The sequence below is a fragment of the Rhinolophus sinicus genome, linkage group LG06, assembly GCF_036562045.2.
Source record: "Rhinolophus sinicus isolate RSC01 linkage group LG06, ASM3656204v1, whole genome shotgun sequence".
In the NCBI taxonomy this organism is placed as follows: domain Eukaryota; kingdom Metazoa; phylum Chordata; class Mammalia; order Chiroptera; family Rhinolophidae; genus Rhinolophus; species Rhinolophus sinicus.
Window position 1 is genome coordinate 8,182,055 of NC_133756.1, and position 14,931 is coordinate 8,196,985.

General features: G+C 56.0%; 2 protein-coding genes across 9 annotated transcripts; both read left to right on the plus strand.

Annotated features, from left to right (window-relative positions):
- Window positions 1-2,631: 2,631 nt before the first annotated feature.
- Window positions 2,632-10,522, plus strand: CCNL2 (cyclin L2). Of its 6 annotated transcripts, none has more exons than XR_012497119.1 (12): window positions 2,632-2,981; window positions 3,290-3,364; window positions 3,643-3,752; window positions 4,697-4,817; window positions 5,770-5,834; window positions 6,357-6,585; window positions 7,512-8,257; window positions 8,423-8,527; window positions 8,611-8,752; window positions 9,154-9,262; window positions 9,343-9,429; window positions 9,532-10,522. XR_012497119.1 is itself a non-coding variant. In XM_019712130.2 (11 exons), the coding sequence occupies exons 1-11, from the start codon at window positions 2,688-2,690 to the stop codon at window positions 9,884-9,886; spliced, it is 1,566 nt and encodes a 521-aa protein (XP_019567689.2). In that variant the 5' UTR covers window positions 2,642-2,687; the 3' UTR covers window positions 9,887-10,522. The 6 variants fall into 6 exon arrangements, 2 of the variants coding, with proteins under 2 accessions (XP_019567689.2, XP_019567690.2); XR_012497120.1 differs by having other exon boundaries at window positions 9,151-9,262; window positions 9,532-10,300; XR_012497117.1 differs by having other exon boundaries at window positions 6,357-8,257.
- A 1,533-nt stretch (window positions 10,523-12,055) lies between these two features.
- Window positions 12,056-13,798, plus strand: AURKAIP1 (aurora kinase A interacting protein 1). Of its 3 annotated transcripts, none has more exons than XM_019712165.2 (4): window positions 12,056-12,272; window positions 12,696-12,785; window positions 13,073-13,518; window positions 13,615-13,798. In XM_019712165.2, the coding sequence occupies exons 2-4, from the start codon at window positions 12,734-12,736 to the stop codon at window positions 13,714-13,716; spliced, it is 600 nt and encodes a 199-aa protein (XP_019567724.2). In that variant the 5' UTR covers window positions 12,056-12,272; window positions 12,696-12,733; the 3' UTR covers window positions 13,717-13,798. The 3 variants fall into 3 exon arrangements, with proteins under 3 accessions (XP_019567724.2, XP_019567725.2, XP_074190413.1); XM_019712166.2 differs by lacking the exon at window positions 12,056-12,272 and adding an exon at window positions 12,307-12,457; XM_074334312.1 differs by lacking the exon at window positions 12,056-12,272 and adding an exon at window positions 12,483-12,521.
- The last annotated feature ends 1,133 nt before the right edge of the window (window positions 13,799-14,931 follow it).

The following is a 14,931-nucleotide window of genomic DNA, read 5'->3' on the forward strand; positions in this document are numbered from 1 at the left end:
TTCAGATTACCTAGCAAGGTCCCTCCCCCAGACACTAATTCATTAAGTCCAGTCAAGCCCAGGAATCGTTCTCAGCACGCTTCCTCCACTGACACACAGGGCCTCAGAGCAGCTCTGCCAGCCCGACACCTCCCTTCTGCCTCTGGCCACTGCCATCCAGAGGACGTAGACGATGTGCCCCTCCCACCCAGGGCCAGGGCCTTCCCTTTGCCCTCTGAGAGAGCTGGTTCCACTGTCAGCCTCTCGTGTATTGTGAGCCCCTTCCAGCCCAAGTGTGCTCTCCCTGTCAGCCACACTCTGCTCTCCACCTTTAGTCTCCTGTCACTGGGTCTGCAGTCCGCCCCACTGTGCCCCAAGAGCTCTCACCAAAGGCATCTCCTGGAACCAAACCTGATGGACTCTGTCAGCCCTTGACCCCCAAGGACTGTGCACTCTCCCCTCCTTCCTCACTGCCCTCCAGGCTCTGACCTCTGTGCTTCCTCACCTGTTGCCCCAGGAAGCTCTTCAGGCCCATAGTAGCATTTGGTCTGCTTACAGACGACTCCTGCATTTATCTGGCAGTGCCCACCTTCCCCCACTCCTAATGTTCCCATGCTGGGTGCTTTGGCGACACCATCCATCCTTTGGCAGCAGTGCCCTAGATGTCATTCTGGGTTCCTTCCTCAGACTCAGCACCCACCTCCGACCCCACACAGCCAGTCAAATCCTGGCCACTTGCTGCCTGGTGATCTCTTGAATCTCTACTTTTCTGCATCCTCGCTGGGCCAACATCTCTTCCTGCTCCAACTTGTGCACTGGCCACCTAAGACCCATCCTCTGACTTGTCATGTCTAATGATGGCCACTAAGTGACTGCAGATACTGGAGGCCTGGGGATGAGCTGTGTGCACTGGCGTTTGGTTTGTCACATGCACCCAGTGCGATGCCTGGCCATGCACACAGGCTGCTCAAAGCCTGTCACTCTGCAGTAAATGCCATTGAATGGGCAACAGGGTGGTCACCCAGAGCCCTTTGGGGCGTGCTCAACAAGCTGCTGCGGAGGGCTGGCTTTTCTTTCTGCTCAGTGGAAGATGATGGGGTGTGGAAACAACTGGGCTGCTCCCAGCACCCTCTCCCTCTCCAGCCACTGGACTTGGGTTTCCCTTCCCAGAGGCTGGGGTGCCATGGCACTGTCCCCAGTTCCAGGGTCTGGCCGTGACTGGCTAGAGCCATCAGCTTTTCCCTCTCTGGCCAGTCACTGTTCAGCAGATGGACAAGCAGCCCAGGCACAGCTGATGAGAAACAAGCTGTTTCCTGGGGTTTCCAGATAAGAGGAAACAACTTTCCCACCATTCTCACAGGGGCATTAGTCCTGGTGAAAGTTCAGGGTAACTATAGCAACGTAACTAATAAGGCACCTGCTTCTCTACTACAAACGTGATAGTACTGCTGTCAGGTGACCCCAAAACCGCGAGGCTGCCGGTCACTAACCCCGAGTGCCTCGTACAACTGATGAAGAGGTGGACGGTGCGTGGAGTCAAGGGGTTCGTAAACGCATAACCTCTCGATGGCTCTCGGTGTTCGTAGGATGAAGTCCAAGGGGCATGCCAGCCTGGTCCCCTCCCCACGATCCCTTGAGGAACTCCAGCCTTTCCCCATGCCACCACAGGCTTCGTAGAAACGTCGAATTCAACGTTTCTTAAAAACGCAAAGAGCAGAAGCTGGGGTCCAGGAGAAAACTTACCCGTTAACTCCCGAGCCAGCCGGGGCGAAAACCAGCCATCGCAGGTGGCTCTGTGGGCGCCACACCTGTTTGCCCTCTAGCCCTGGAGCCCTGGGGGTCTTCCCTGGATCACCGACGAGCCCCACGGTGCCGACTATAAACAAAAAGCCGACAAGGTGCACCGTCCGCAGAAAGATTTATTCGGGGAAAGGGAAGAATCAGAGTCCTGCACGAGCAGCCCCGGCCGGCCGGCCCAGGGAAGGTGCTGCCCGGACCAAGACGACGCAGTTCAGAGACGCGAGGAGGAAGCTCAGGGCAGGGGCCGCCAGCGCGACGTCGGCCCCCGAGCTCTTCCCGTCGGGCTCCGCCCACAGGCCGTCCCCGCCCCCGCCTAGGTTCAGGGCTCTGTCATTGTGTTGACACTCAACCACCTCCCAGGGTCCTCCGCGGCCACACCCTTCCACCCAAGCCTTGGACCACCAGACTCCCACCAGGCTCGTGGGACCCAATCCCATGGAAGGACAGCTGCCAAACCCTGTTCGCGCCCTTGGGCAGGGGTCGTCCCGCCCAGCCCCACCGCCGGGGGACGGCCGCGAACTGCGTCGGGGTCAGCTGGACCCTGAAGAAAGCCTTCGGGCTGCGGTGGAGGCCTCACAAGTTCGCCAGTTTTTGTGAAGAAGGTGCAGACACGCCAGGATGGCCAGGGTCGGCACCTGCAGCTACTGCTTCCGGGTCGAGGCTCAGACCGCGGCGTCGCCTGGGCGCCGCGGGGCCCCCTGGGTAACGAGCCTTCCCCACCCACGCCGGGTTCCGGCGGAGGCCGCTACGCTGACGGGCAGGCCTCACAGCCAATCGCAGCAAGGTGACGCCGGGCCTCCCGCCAGCCGAACCAATGGCAGGTCGCTGGGTGGGGCCGACACGGCCGTAGAGCGTCGGGAGGAGCCGCCCTGCCGGGAAGAAGCCCGAAGAGGAGTCGGCGGCACAAAATGGCGGCGGCGGGTGCGACGGCCGCGGCCGGCGTTCCGGGGCCAGGGGCCCCCGCGGCAGCGGCCGGCACCCCGGGCTCGGGGAGCGCAGCCCCCGGGTCTCACGGGGTGCTGATCGGGGACCGGCTGTACTCCGGGGTGCTCATCACCCTGGAGAACTGTCTCCTGCCTGACGACAAGCTCCGCTTCACGCCGTCCATGTCGAGTGGCCTCGACACCGACACGGAAACCGACCTCCGCGTGGTGGGCTGCGAGCTCATCCAGGCGGCCGGCATCCTGCTTCGCCTGCCGCAGGTGAGGGCACAGCCGCGAGACTCGGCCCTAGATAACCGCCGCGCCGGCGCCGGCCCTTTGTTGGCGGAGGGGCCCGCCCAGCGCCGACCCCCAACATTGACCCCGCCCGGGACCCAGTCCCAGCGCTTTGCCGCTACCGGCCCGCCCCAGGTGGTGAGGGAGGCGAGGCAGTGGGCATGCAGAGCCTCTGTGGCGGTGGAAAACGTTTTAGTTTTTGGTTGTGCCCGGAGTCCCACGAAACCCGGTGACTTCCTGCGAAATCCTCTAATTATACGTTTGAAAATGATGGAACCTATTTTTTTTTCCAGGTGGCTATGGCTACCGGGCAGGTTTTGTTCCAGCGATTCTTTTACACCAAGTCCTTTGTGAAGCATTCCATGGAGGTAAGGGGCTGCTCTGTGTTTCTTGCCTATAGAAATAGGTTGAGAGGGAACCTGGGTTAGTTGTTTTTCCGTGTTGCCCAGAGGAACGAGTCCTTGTCTTATTTCTAGTAAGAGCGCTGGACCTGAGGGGCTGGGAAGCCCCTTGTACTGTAGAGCAGCCTCCCAGCTGGCCTTTTCTCGGGGTGTATCTGCTCTTGGCTCCTAATCCCCCTCCTTAAGCTGTTGGAGGCCTTCAGGATTGGAACAAACATCTATGTGTCGCAATGCTTACATTTCAGCATGTGTCAATGGCCTGTGTTCATCTGGCCTCCAAAATAGAAGAGGCTCCAAGACGTATCCGGGATGTCATGAACGTGTTTCATCGCCTTCGGCATCTAAGAGAAAAAAAGTGAGACTTTGTCAGATCTGTCATACAGGGCTCCGCAGTTTTGTGGTTCCTAAGTTATACTAAGTGTTCTGAAGAAGAGTTCAGGGTATGAGGTTTTTAAACTTGTGTCCAGAAGAGGGCCTGGTGCCCAGGGGTACCCAGTAGAGACGAGTGTGCAAAGGGACCAGGCACTGTGGCTGCACTTTTGCTGCCATTGGTTTCCTAGTCATGTCGGTCTTTGCTCTAGAGCTGGCTTCTCAGCCTCGGCACTGTTGGCATTTTGGGCTGGTTGATTCTGTTGTGGGGACTGTCCTGTTTGTTGTTGGCTGTTTAGTGGCATCCCTGGCCCTATCTATACACGAGATGCAAACAGCTTTTTCTTCCATTGTGACAGCCCAGACTTCTCCAGACGTGGCCCTGTGCCCCTGAAATGGGAGCCACTGCCTAGACTGTCCCCAGACATTACGCTCCTAACGGTAGTGGAGGTCCTTTGGAGTACATGCTGTGCTTCCATTGGTTCTGTGGTCTCTTTCATCCTCAGCACGCACACTTGTATCTTTATCCAGATGACGGGCGTTTGGTACTTGTGCAATGAGGTCTCGAGACTCTCCTTATGCTCAGGCGATATTTATTTTTTCATAAATAATGACACAGGAAACTTGTATTGAGTACACATTTTTTCCCCCCATAATTTTTTATTCATAAATACAGGCAATGTTTATTATGCTCTGGAGAGCTGTTTCTCTGTGGGGAAAAAGGGGTGGTTGTTGAGAGGGCATAAGTGGGTTAGTGTTGAGGTTTGAGGAAGGCTTTGTAGGCTAGTTAGTTAAAGGAAATGAACTCGTTAGCTGCATCTGTTTTGTGGTATTTACTATATAGTAGAGTCTCACTGTTTGGAGGTGGCTGGGGGATTTGAAAGTTTGTTTATTTGACCCTTTTGCAGACCATGTGCTTTGTCTTTGTAGGAAACCTGTGCCTCTACTATTGGATCAAGATTACGTTAATTTAAAGAACCAGATTATAAAGGCAGAAAGACGAGTTCTCAAAGAGCTGGGTTTCTGCGTCCACGTGAAGCACCCTCATAAGGTGGGTCTGAGGCCCGGTGCCCCGCGAGCCCCAAGTCCCTACTCCATTCTCCCCGAGACTGAAAACGCTGGGGAGGATTAGATGTCTCTGACTTGGTTTCCATGTACATCTGTAATCGGAGAATAATCTTCACTCAGTAGTTTTCTTGTGTTATCTGTTCATTTTAATAGTTTGTTTTTAAGAGTTTTGGAAATGACATCTGATAAGTTTGAACTTTGAAAAATTGTGATGAACTTGTAAAAATGGAATCTGTCAGTTTACGTTTTGCTTTCTCAACAGCTAATTTTCTAAAGTTGCTTTAACGCCTTATATCCTCTTATGGGGGAATTGGAAGAATTCTGAACTCTTTTATTTGGAAATGAACTAATGCAGTTTTGCAGCAAGTATTAGTTGAGCGTGGCTGCTGTGCAGTATACCGTGGGCTCCTCCTGTGTTATACTTAAACTCATTTTTAAAACATTGCTGTTTGCATCTTTGCTTTCATCTCCTTTCACTGATGGGTTTCCTTATATCTTCTCTCTCATTTGACCTTCTGGCATTAATTCAGTATCTCGGTAAATTACTCACCATAGATTTAAGAGCTTTTCTTCATTTGCCGAAAGTGTTTTCACACCATGTTTTGTGTAAGTTGATGACTGGGGTGTAGAGATGTTTAAGGCAGGCTGATATCACTGGTGAAAATGTGTGGAAGAGGAGAGTGAAAACGGCCATGAAGGCGAGGCCTTCCGCTGCGGGTGCAGCCTGCTACCTGTGCTTTTATGCTGCCTGGCTGCCAAAGCAGGTAGCAGGCGTGTGGCCCAAAACCCCTCCAGCAGAGCGGTACACCACCCTGTGACCAGGAGACACCCTGGGATCTAGCATGAGGCTCTTATTTGCTGCATGGACGCCCACAAGCTCTGAACTCTGCATCCTCAAGGTTCTTGGTAATAACTGCCTGACCCGTATCTTCCAGATAATCGTTATGTACCTTCAGGTGTTAGAGTGTGAGCGTAACCAACACCTGGTCCAGACCTCATGGTGAGTTGACCTTTCTTGTTTTATGAGACCAGCAAGGGCAGTGCAGGAATATGTTGATTTGAGGCACTTGGGCAGTGGGTGTTGGTCCCATGACTTGGTTGTGGGCTGGTGTTGTCTGAGTGCCCAGTGTTCCTGCTGTGTAAAGTCCAGCCTCCCAAAATACCGGGCACTGGTGTAACGGTAAGGTGGCCCACGTCCTCCCCCACCGCCCCGGGAGCACTCAGCACGCTGCCCTTTGGGCACTGTTGCCTTGGCACGCTACCGTGGACGCAGTGCAGTCACTTCTAACTGCCTATTAAAGTGGACCCTGGGAGAGGGGGTGGAGTTTGTCTGCAACTGCAGGGATGGGTTTTAACACTGCATATGCTAGAAGCGAAGCCTGAAGTAATAGTTCAGTGCTGGGTTTACTTTTCCCGCGGAGTTAAGTCTGTAGGGGTCGTATTTTGCTGCCTGAATTGTCTGGTGCTATGTGTGACAGAGAACCTATTTTGACTTTTCTTTTCTGTACTCTTTCAATCAAAGGGTAGCCTCTGAGGGTAAGTGACTAAGACCTCTCCTCTGCTGTCCAAGCGCTTTGGTGCAGGGACAGCGGCCGTCCGCAGCCAATCCGGTGCAGCTGTCCGCCGAAGGCTGGCTCTAGATGGCGGCACGCACGCGGTAGTGTAGTGCTGGCCGACTGCTGCTGCGGCTCTGACGCGTGTGCTTCTTGTTAAGCCTCTGTCTGCTTTGGTAACTGGATGGATCAGAGTTGGTAACTGTCTTGACTTGAATTGTGTCCTTTTGAAACTGCTGTACCTGTGCAATAAAGATGCAGTACCTTCCTTTTTAAAAAAATTCTATGGAAAGCTATACGAATTGGCCGATGGGAATTCAGACTTCAGTATGGGATTATGTCGTTATTTCTGGGCATTCTAAAGTTGCTCTTTTCAGCAGCTGAGAGTTGACATGTTCTAGTAAAAGGTATGCATCTTTACGTCATTCCATGGACACTTGTTTTAATATTGTAATATTTGAAATGTAGCAATACGTTTAATTATATGTTTTGAGGACTTTGTTTTGTTTTTAGGACTTAAAAGTTAATGGATTAATATTATTACCACTATTTGAGTACTGAAAACTTATTAGAACCAGAGAAGTTACTGAGGGTGATGTTTGTAAACTGAACTGTTCGCTTGTAGCACTGTCCGTACGGCCTTGGTGCTGTCACATGGGCCACTGCCGCTGGTCGGCACGCCTGGGCTCTGTCGTTGCGAGCATTGAGTGGGTGTGAGTGTCCCCTTCTCCCGGGCTTAGGGCAAAGCTACGGGGCGGGAGCTTTTCAGTCCAGACCCAGCATGGCAGTTTGTCTGTGGGGGCAGCCTGCCGAGGCTTGCCATAATTGGGGTATGTTGGGAGCAGTAAATATGTGACCTGTTCAGCTGTTTCCTCATTAACCCTTTGTGTTTCCAATAAAGGTAACACGAGGGCTGCTTTTGGTCTCTTAACGCTCACAGAGATGTACATAAAAGAAGATGTTAAATGTAGCTAATTTTAAAGCCCTTTAACTTTTTTTAAAAATGCAAATGTTTTGTATTTCTGTATCTTTTAAAGTTCGATAAAGTTTTTCAATGTACTGATCGTGGTGAAACTTGCAGTATTTTGTTGCCTTTGTCTGATTCTATGCATGTTCATTTTAAGACTCCTTGTTGACATGGGACAATTTGGAAACGGTTATTTGATAAGCCTGAGAAGAGGACTTCCCTTTGGCATTGAGCCTTCCTCTGCATGATGTCCCCATGCACCCAAGGGCGTCCTCCTTGCCAAGCGGACTCACTCGTGGAAGGAGGAGGCCAGGCTGTGAACGCAGGCCTCCTCGAGGAGAAGGAACGCAAGAAGACCGCACGTCTCAGGAAGCTTCGTGCTCAGCCTGTCCTTTTCAGTTTGCATGTCCCTCTGCACTGTGGATTTGGAGCACTTAGCTTTCTTTAATCAAATACTTTTCTAACCCCTGCAAGTAGGCATTTTCTTTCTGAGGTATTGTGCTTTGCATGACAGCAGCCCAAACATTGAGAGGGAAAAGTAAAGTTAAAGTTGGTTCTCTTTCATAGCAACTCGTATTGTCTGACATTCAGCCAGCTTAAACATTTTTTTTAGTAATTTCCCTGCCTTCCTGTCCTGTATCAGAAAAGGCAGTTAAAATGTTTCCCCCTGAACTCGAGAGTCTCAGGGCTGTGTAGCGCTGGGTCCTAGCAGGAGGCCTCGTAGAGGAGAGTCACTGCTCGAGGATGCAGAGGGGCTCCTGGACTGCCCGGGGGGTTGCAATTCTCCTGCCTTTGGTTTTCAGGAATTACATGAACGACAGCCTTCGCACCGACGTCTTCGTGAGGTTCCAGCCTGAGAGCATTGCCTGTGCCTGCATTTATCTGGCTGCCCGGACCCTGGAGGTCAGTGTGCCGCTCAGCAGGGTCCCAGCCTGACTGAATGTGTGTGCTGTCCTTCCAACTGTGCCCTTTGGTGCCAAAAAGAAGCTGCCTTCTTGACCAGCACACTTGTTTTTACTGCCGTGCGAATGAGGACAAGTATGACAGTGATGGCATTTGTGTTTGCAGATCCCTTTGCCCAGTCGTCCCCATTGGTTTCTTTTGTTTGGAGCAACTGAAGAAGAAATCCAAGAAATATGCTTAAAAACCCTGCAGCTTTACACTCGGAAAAAGGTTCGTCTGTGTTTTTTCATGTGATGTATACGTCTGTTTGACTAGGAGCATCTGGTTCTGAGTAGACGGTTTTGGTTTGACAGGTTGATCTGACACACCTGGAAAGTGAGGTGGAGAAGCGGAAACATGCCATTGAGGAGGCAAAGGCGCAAGCCCGGGGCCTGCTGCCCGGTGGCCCCCAGGTCCTGGACAGCACCGCTGGCTTCTCACCTGCCCCCAAGCCAGGTGAGTGCACGGGCAGCCCTCCTTTCCTCTAGACCTCTCAGGATGGCGCACTGCAGGCCCAGGGTCCACACCAAACACTTGGTGTGGGTGGTCTTTGAAGTGGGATGGGCTCTTAAAGGCATTTGCTTTCGTTGTTTTCTACCCAGTTAGCTTGTCTTTTGATGGAAACCGTATAAATCTGAAGCAGTAGATTGTGTAGTTAGGCCCTAGAGTTCAAGCATGATGCCTGTCCCCAGCCCAAGGGCAGGTGAGCCAGCCGGACAGGTGACCCCTTAAGATTCAGGCTGGGAGCAGGAACTTAATCCACCATGGAAGTGGCTTTGTGTTGCTCTGCTCACTGGTCCTGAATCAGGGCAGCTTTCTGGTGGTCTGTGTGAACTGCTTGTACTTCATTCTAGCAGAATCCCCCAAGGAAGGTAAAGGAAACAAGCCTTCCCCGCTCCCTTTGAAGAACGCCAAGAGGAAAGTGGAGGGTGGGAAGCAAGCCCAGGCTGGCGGCCCGGTGAACGGGTGAGTGCTGCATGCCCCCTCGGGCCGGCGGGTTGACTGGGGTGACTGTAACCGGGTCAGTAACCACTCCCCATCCTCAGCTTGCCGAAGGGACGAGGGAGCCGGAGCCGGAGCCGAGAGCAGAGCTACTCGAGGTCCCCGTCGAGGTCCGCTTCCCCTAAGAGGAGGTGTGTGCTGCCTGGGGTCACTTGGGGCCTGCACCTGGCGGGTGGGCGTTTCCCCAGGGAGGTGGGCAGGTGGTCACCCGCTTGCTGCTGCTACCTCTACAGGAAAAGCGACAGCGGCTCCACTTCCGGTGGCTCCAAGTCGCAGAGCCGCTCGCGGAGCCGCAGCGACTCGCCACCCAGACAGGCACCCCGCGGCGCACCCTACAAAGGCTCCAAGGTGAGGGGCTACCGGAAATCCCGGGACTGCAAGTGCCCCGCCCAGAAGCCACACCGGTCCCGGAGCTGCAGCTCCTCCCGCTCTCGGAGCCGCTCACGGGAGCGGGCAGACAGTTCTGGAAAATACAAGAAGAAAAGTCATTACTATAGAGATCAGCGACGGGAGCGTTCGCGGTCTTACGAGCGCACAGGCCATCGCTACGAGCGGGACCACCCTGGGCACAGCAGGCATCGGAGGTGAGGTGTGGGGTCCCAGAGGGCTGCCCTTCCAACCTTGGCATGTACACCTCAGCGTGACCGGCCCTGCAGAGCGACCCTTGGTAAATGGTTGTGGACTCTGGACCTTGTGATGAATTCAGAGATGGGAGCGAGTGGCCCGCAGGCCAGCGGGTGCAATGCACGCCCGCGCCAGCGCACGCCAGCCCTGGCACAGCAGGTGTGCACGTGCTGCTGGTGTGGGTCGGTGCTAATGACAGGCTGTGTTCACTCCCGGACCCATACGCAATGATGTCAAACCGAGAAGATGACTTCGGAACCTTCTGCCTATATTAGGTGGTACTTATGTACATATTTTGCAGTGTTTCACAATGAGAAAATGGCCTTAATAGCCCCTTATTCTCTGTCCACGTTGTAAATAAACATGTGTTTAATACAAGTTTAAAGCTGTATATGAAAACTCAGAACTTGAATTCTGTCAGCTTAAAACTTGAGAATTCTGATTTTTAAATGTGAAGGTATTTAGATCTGTGTTGAGAGTCGTATATTTTTATCTGCGATGCTGAGTGCAGGCCACCAGCTCCTGAAGAAAGGTTTCCTATATGCATTTTATGTGGTTAAATAAACACAATTCTCTACTCAGGATATCTGGGACATTGAAGACGTTGTAGTTGGTCATTGTGCTTGCTAGTGACTGACAGCCCGCGGCACCCATTCCAGGGGTGTGTCTGCGCTGCCTCTGCTCTCCTTAAGGTGGGGTTTGTATCGAGCGCCTGTGCACTGCTCTTCTGTCAGAGGCTTGTGTGGGCCCAAGCTGCCTGCTTGTTCTGACAAACCTGCGTCCTGGGGGCAAAGGGAAGGTTTGAGAAGGACGAAATGGCTTGTGCCTGAAGGACACTGGTAACTCACCTGTGACGTGTCAGGCTGGTAGTGTCTCCCATCAGAGTGGGTGGCGGGTAGGTGGTGCAGGTGAGCAGGGTGGGCCTTTGGGGCCATTTCCTGGTCCTGCGTGGGCTCTGAGGATTGAAGACTCTTGGGGCCTGTCACGTGCCCAGCATCGACTCTCCCCAAACCAACAAGTGGAAGGCAACTGGATATGGCCTTGCTGGTGCCAGTGGGCCTGCACAAAGATGTCTGGGAGTCAGTACAGGCAAGGAGATGTGAAAGCAACAAGGTCCCTACCTAGGGTCCAGGTGGCTCACTCTTAGGACCAAATCAAAGAATCCTGGGGGCCCGGCAGTTGGGAATGAGAGGTGTGCTTGCAGGCATGCTCAGACCTTCCTACTTGGGGAGCCCAAGCGACCCTCTAGAATGGCATCTTTGACCTCAGTTGTAGAGCTGGGTGGGCCTGGAGCCACTGGTGTGTCCAACACTCACTGCTTAGCTAGCTAGGCTAGGGTTTGGGGGGGACCAGGCCTAGCCAATTACTGTGCCAACTTGCTGGTGGCCCATCCTGCAGGGCAAGCCTCTGGGCAGTCACCAAGGGACTCTGCCCCACGTCTCTCCTACCGGTGCCTGGCAGGTCCGTTCTGGGGGTCCTATCCATCCTGCCGGCCCCAGCAAGGAGGACCACGGGCTTTCTGGACTAGAGCGAAGCGGTGCCCCGGTGGCAGCAAGGGCTCGGCCAAACCCAGCCTTCCACGGAGGCTGCTATTGGTGTTTGTCCAAAAACTGAAGCTTCTGGTTTTCCTTTCCACGGGTAGCTTGCTTTCAAAAAGTACAGTAATTCTACGTATGCAAAAAGCGTCGTGTTATCCACGTTAGACGTAGGCCGCCTTCACTTATCCGCCCTGGTGGAGAGGACAGGAGGCTGCCAAGCTATAGGGATGGGGCGGCGCCCAGCTCTGCCCTGACATGGCACTCCGGGTGTCCGAGGTGCGGGAGCCCGGCCCAGGCCGCCAACGCCTGTGTGCCACCTTCACTCCCAGCCCGGGGAAAGCGGTCTGGGAGGCCGGGCCCTGCGGGCCCAGCAACTGGGCTCCTTCAGCACCAGTCCCAGCAGGGCGGCAGGCCCGGCCGCTTCCGGCGCCCCGTGAACTGCGCTTCCGTCGCTGGAATAACGTCCCTGCCGCAGTCCCGAAACGCCACTTCCGTCTGCCTTGGCCCCTGCCTGGTCTGGGCGCCGCAGGAATTCGGGTTGCGCAGGCACAGACGGCAGACCTTGGGATTGTGGGAGACGTAGTTTTCTCGCCTCCAAGGGCCCAGCGGAGCTGCGGAGGTTGGGTGCGCGGGGGCGGATCCTCTGGCCGGAAAACGTCCCTTTCCTGGCCGGGCGGGGCCTGTGCCAATGCGCAGTCGGGTGTCGTAAGGGCGCCAGGGGGCGCTGGACGTAGGAACCGCTGGGCGGCCGTAGGCGGGGTGCGGAAAGGTTTAGGGACGGACCGGAAGTGCCCGAGCGCGGCGGCGGAATGGTCAGTTTGTGTCCCATGGGTCGGGTCTGCAGAGGGTGGGCACGCGTCCGTGGCGTGCGTGGTCCCGGGACAGCCGAGAGACCCGACGGAGGCGGTCCGCTCTCCCGGGGCCTGGGACCCACCCGCGGCCGTGGTGCGCCGGTCCCGGCCTTCCGTGCGTTCGAGGGTCGACACCGCCCCACGTGGTGGGTGCCTCGGGGTGAAACTGAGGCTCCAGGAGTCGCGCAGCGGGGCAGTGGCCGAGGCGGGGTTTGTGCCCAAGTCAGGTCGTTTAAGGGAGTGAGCGGTATTTGCAGTAACGTTCTCATGGGGGGAAAGGGTGATGGGGTGTGATGCGACAGCCCCCAGTCCTTGCCTGCCCGGGGCGGCTGCCCGAGAGGTCGGCCCCTCCCGCGTGACCTCAACACGCACCTGTGTTTCCAGCTCCCCTGAGCACTTGGGGCCGCCGCCACCCACAGATCATGTTCCTGGTGCGTCTGACTTCTCAGCTGCTCAGGGTTGTTCCCCGGGCAGGTAAGAGGCCCCGAGCGGACAGATGGGCGCGATACACATCTGGGTTGGAAATGTGGGACTAAGCCGCTCCTCTGCCCTCGGCAGCTGTGCCTCCCCGGCGGGAGGCCGTGGCCACACAAACTACCCTCTAAACAATCAGTATCACAAAGGGACAGTCTGGGCAGGAATAAGGTGCAAGTCACCCCAGTCTGTGATGGAGGTTCTGCTCCTCAGTCTCGTCAGGCCTGGGGTCTGCGCTCAGTCTGATGTGGCCCCGTGGGTGGTAAGTGCCATCTTGTTTTCTGCAGGCCTCCGTCGGCCCTGGCCTCTCTCAGGAGTGCTGGGCAGCCCTGCTTGCAGGCTCCACTACAGCACGCGGCCAACAGGCCCAAATGGGGTTGCTGTCCTCCCTGGCAAGGGTGTCCAGCTGGAGCTTGAAGAGATGCTGGTTCCCAGGAAGATGTCCATCACCCCCCTGGAGAGCTGGCTGACTTCTCGCTGTCTCCTACCCAGCCTGGATGCTGGGGCCCCAGGGACTGTGGCGCCAGCCCAGCTCTACGAGTGTCCTCCGAGCCCGGTGGGGGAAGGGGCCGATCAGGGCGGGGAGGGGGTGCCCGGGGCACCTGAGATGCAGTGTAAAAATGTCCTGAAGATTCGCCGGCGGAAGATGAACCACCACAAGTACCGCAAGCTGGTCAAGAGGACCCGCTTCCTGCGGCGGAAGGTCCGGGAAGGGCGCCTGAAACGGAAGCAGGTGCGTGGGCGGGGGAGGGGTTGGGCGAGGCACAGTAGCTGAGGGCCGGAGGCCCAGCCTCAGACCTGTCCGTGGTCTCTCCTTCTGCCCTCGTAGATCAAGTTCGAGAGAGACCTGAAACGCATCTGGCTGAAGGCGGGCCTGAAGGATGCCCCTGCTGGCTGGCAGACCCCCAAGATATACCTGAGGGCCAAATGATTCGGGGGCTCACCCGCCTGTCACTGCTGCTGACCCACTGCAATAAAAGTGCAGACAGCTCGGCTGTTCCTGCCGGCCTGGACCCTCTGCCTGGTGTGAGCTACCTTTGGGTCGAGGCTGGTGCCAGCCCCTGCTGTTAGAGGAGGCACAAGGCCCAGGTGGCAGATTGGCAGTCCCTTCCCCAAGCTGGCCCTTGTCCTGCTGCGGGGCCTGTGAAAATGACAACCTCACCGTTGGAGAATGTATGCTGTGGGGACAGCTAACAGGCCCTTGGGCACATTCGTTCCCCTGGGGGAGGCAGCCTCTTAATGAGCGCATAGGTGACAAGTGAGAGGGACAACACTAGGGGTCAGGGAGGGCCCTGGGCTGATGGGGAGGTATGGGGGGGGCCCGATGGGGGAGGGTAGGGAAGGCCCCCGTGCCCCCATAGATGGGGGATGGTGCCCTGCAGGCTCTGAGGACCTGGGTCTCAAGTAATCCTCTGAGGCGTCCTGCTCAGGTGGGGCTGGGGACCCCTGGCCGCTGTGGGCTGCTTGGCCTCTTTCCCTTCCTGAGGCCTGGATGGCATTGGCTTGGAGAGTGTGCTCTGGCGGGTTCAGGGCTGGGCTGGCTGAGGAAGGGCTGCCGCTTATGGAGATGGACAAGCCCTGGAGCCTTAGCAGGAGCCAGTGGTCTCCAGTGACCCCAGGTTCCTTCTGGCTGGAGAGGAAGGCATTATCCCTGATGGTAGCAGCTGGGAGGTGGGGTGGTGTGGGCTGGGCTGCCCCCAGGGCACTGGTCAGAGCCCCACAAACGCAAACGCGGGTGAGCTCAGCACCTGCCCTGGTCCCTGACGCCCTGACGGCTGTGCCTGTGCTGAGCTGTCTTGAGGCGTTCATGATGCTGGTACGTCCCCCTGCCCCCCATCCCATAAGGTCCATGCCCCTTATTGTTTGTCACAGCATTGTGTGGGCATTGTGTGTGGGGTCGGGGTTTGAGTTCCCTGCAAATGAAGCAGGTCTTGAGTACGGGTCCCCACCAGTTCTCTGGAATGGAACGAAACACGTCGCCGTATTGGTAACTCGTTGCTTCAGGTGGCCAGGTGGGCCCCTGCCCTATGTGTGCCAGCCAGGGCTCCGACAGCTGGGTCCATCAGGATGCAGGCTCATGGAGGGGGGCTGCGTGTGGTGAATTGTGAAGAGGGTGAAGCTGGCCATGACCTGAAGGGACCTGTGG

What these genes read in the sequence shown, in the direction of transcription:
- CCNL2 (XM_019712130.2), top strand. Translation starts at nt 2,688, where the DNA reads ATGGCGGCGGCGGGTGCGACGGCCGCGGCCGGCGTTCCGGGGCCAGGG. An exon ending in TCCTGCTTCGCCTGCCGCAG is followed by an intron (nt 2,982 to 3,289) that starts GTGAGGGCACAG and finishes TTTTTTTTCCAG; the next exon opens with GTGGCTATGGCTACCGGGCA. An exon ending in ACGTGAAGCACCCTCATAAG is followed by an intron (nt 4,818 to 5,769) that starts GTGGGTCTGAGG and finishes CGTATCTTCCAG; the next exon opens with ATAATCGTTATGTACCTTCA.
- AURKAIP1 (XM_019712165.2), top strand. Translation starts at nt 12,734, where the DNA reads ATGTTCCTGGTGCGTCTGACTTCTCAGCTGCTCAGGGTTGTTCCCCGG. An exon ending in CAGGGTTGTTCCCCGGGCAG is followed by an intron (nt 12,786 to 13,072) that starts GTAAGAGGCCCC and finishes TGTTTTCTGCAG; the next exon opens with GCCTCCGTCGGCCCTGGCCT. An exon ending in GGCGCCTGAAACGGAAGCAG is followed by an intron (nt 13,519 to 13,614) that starts GTGCGTGGGCGG and finishes CTGCCCTCGTAG; the next exon opens with ATCAAGTTCGAGAGAGACCT.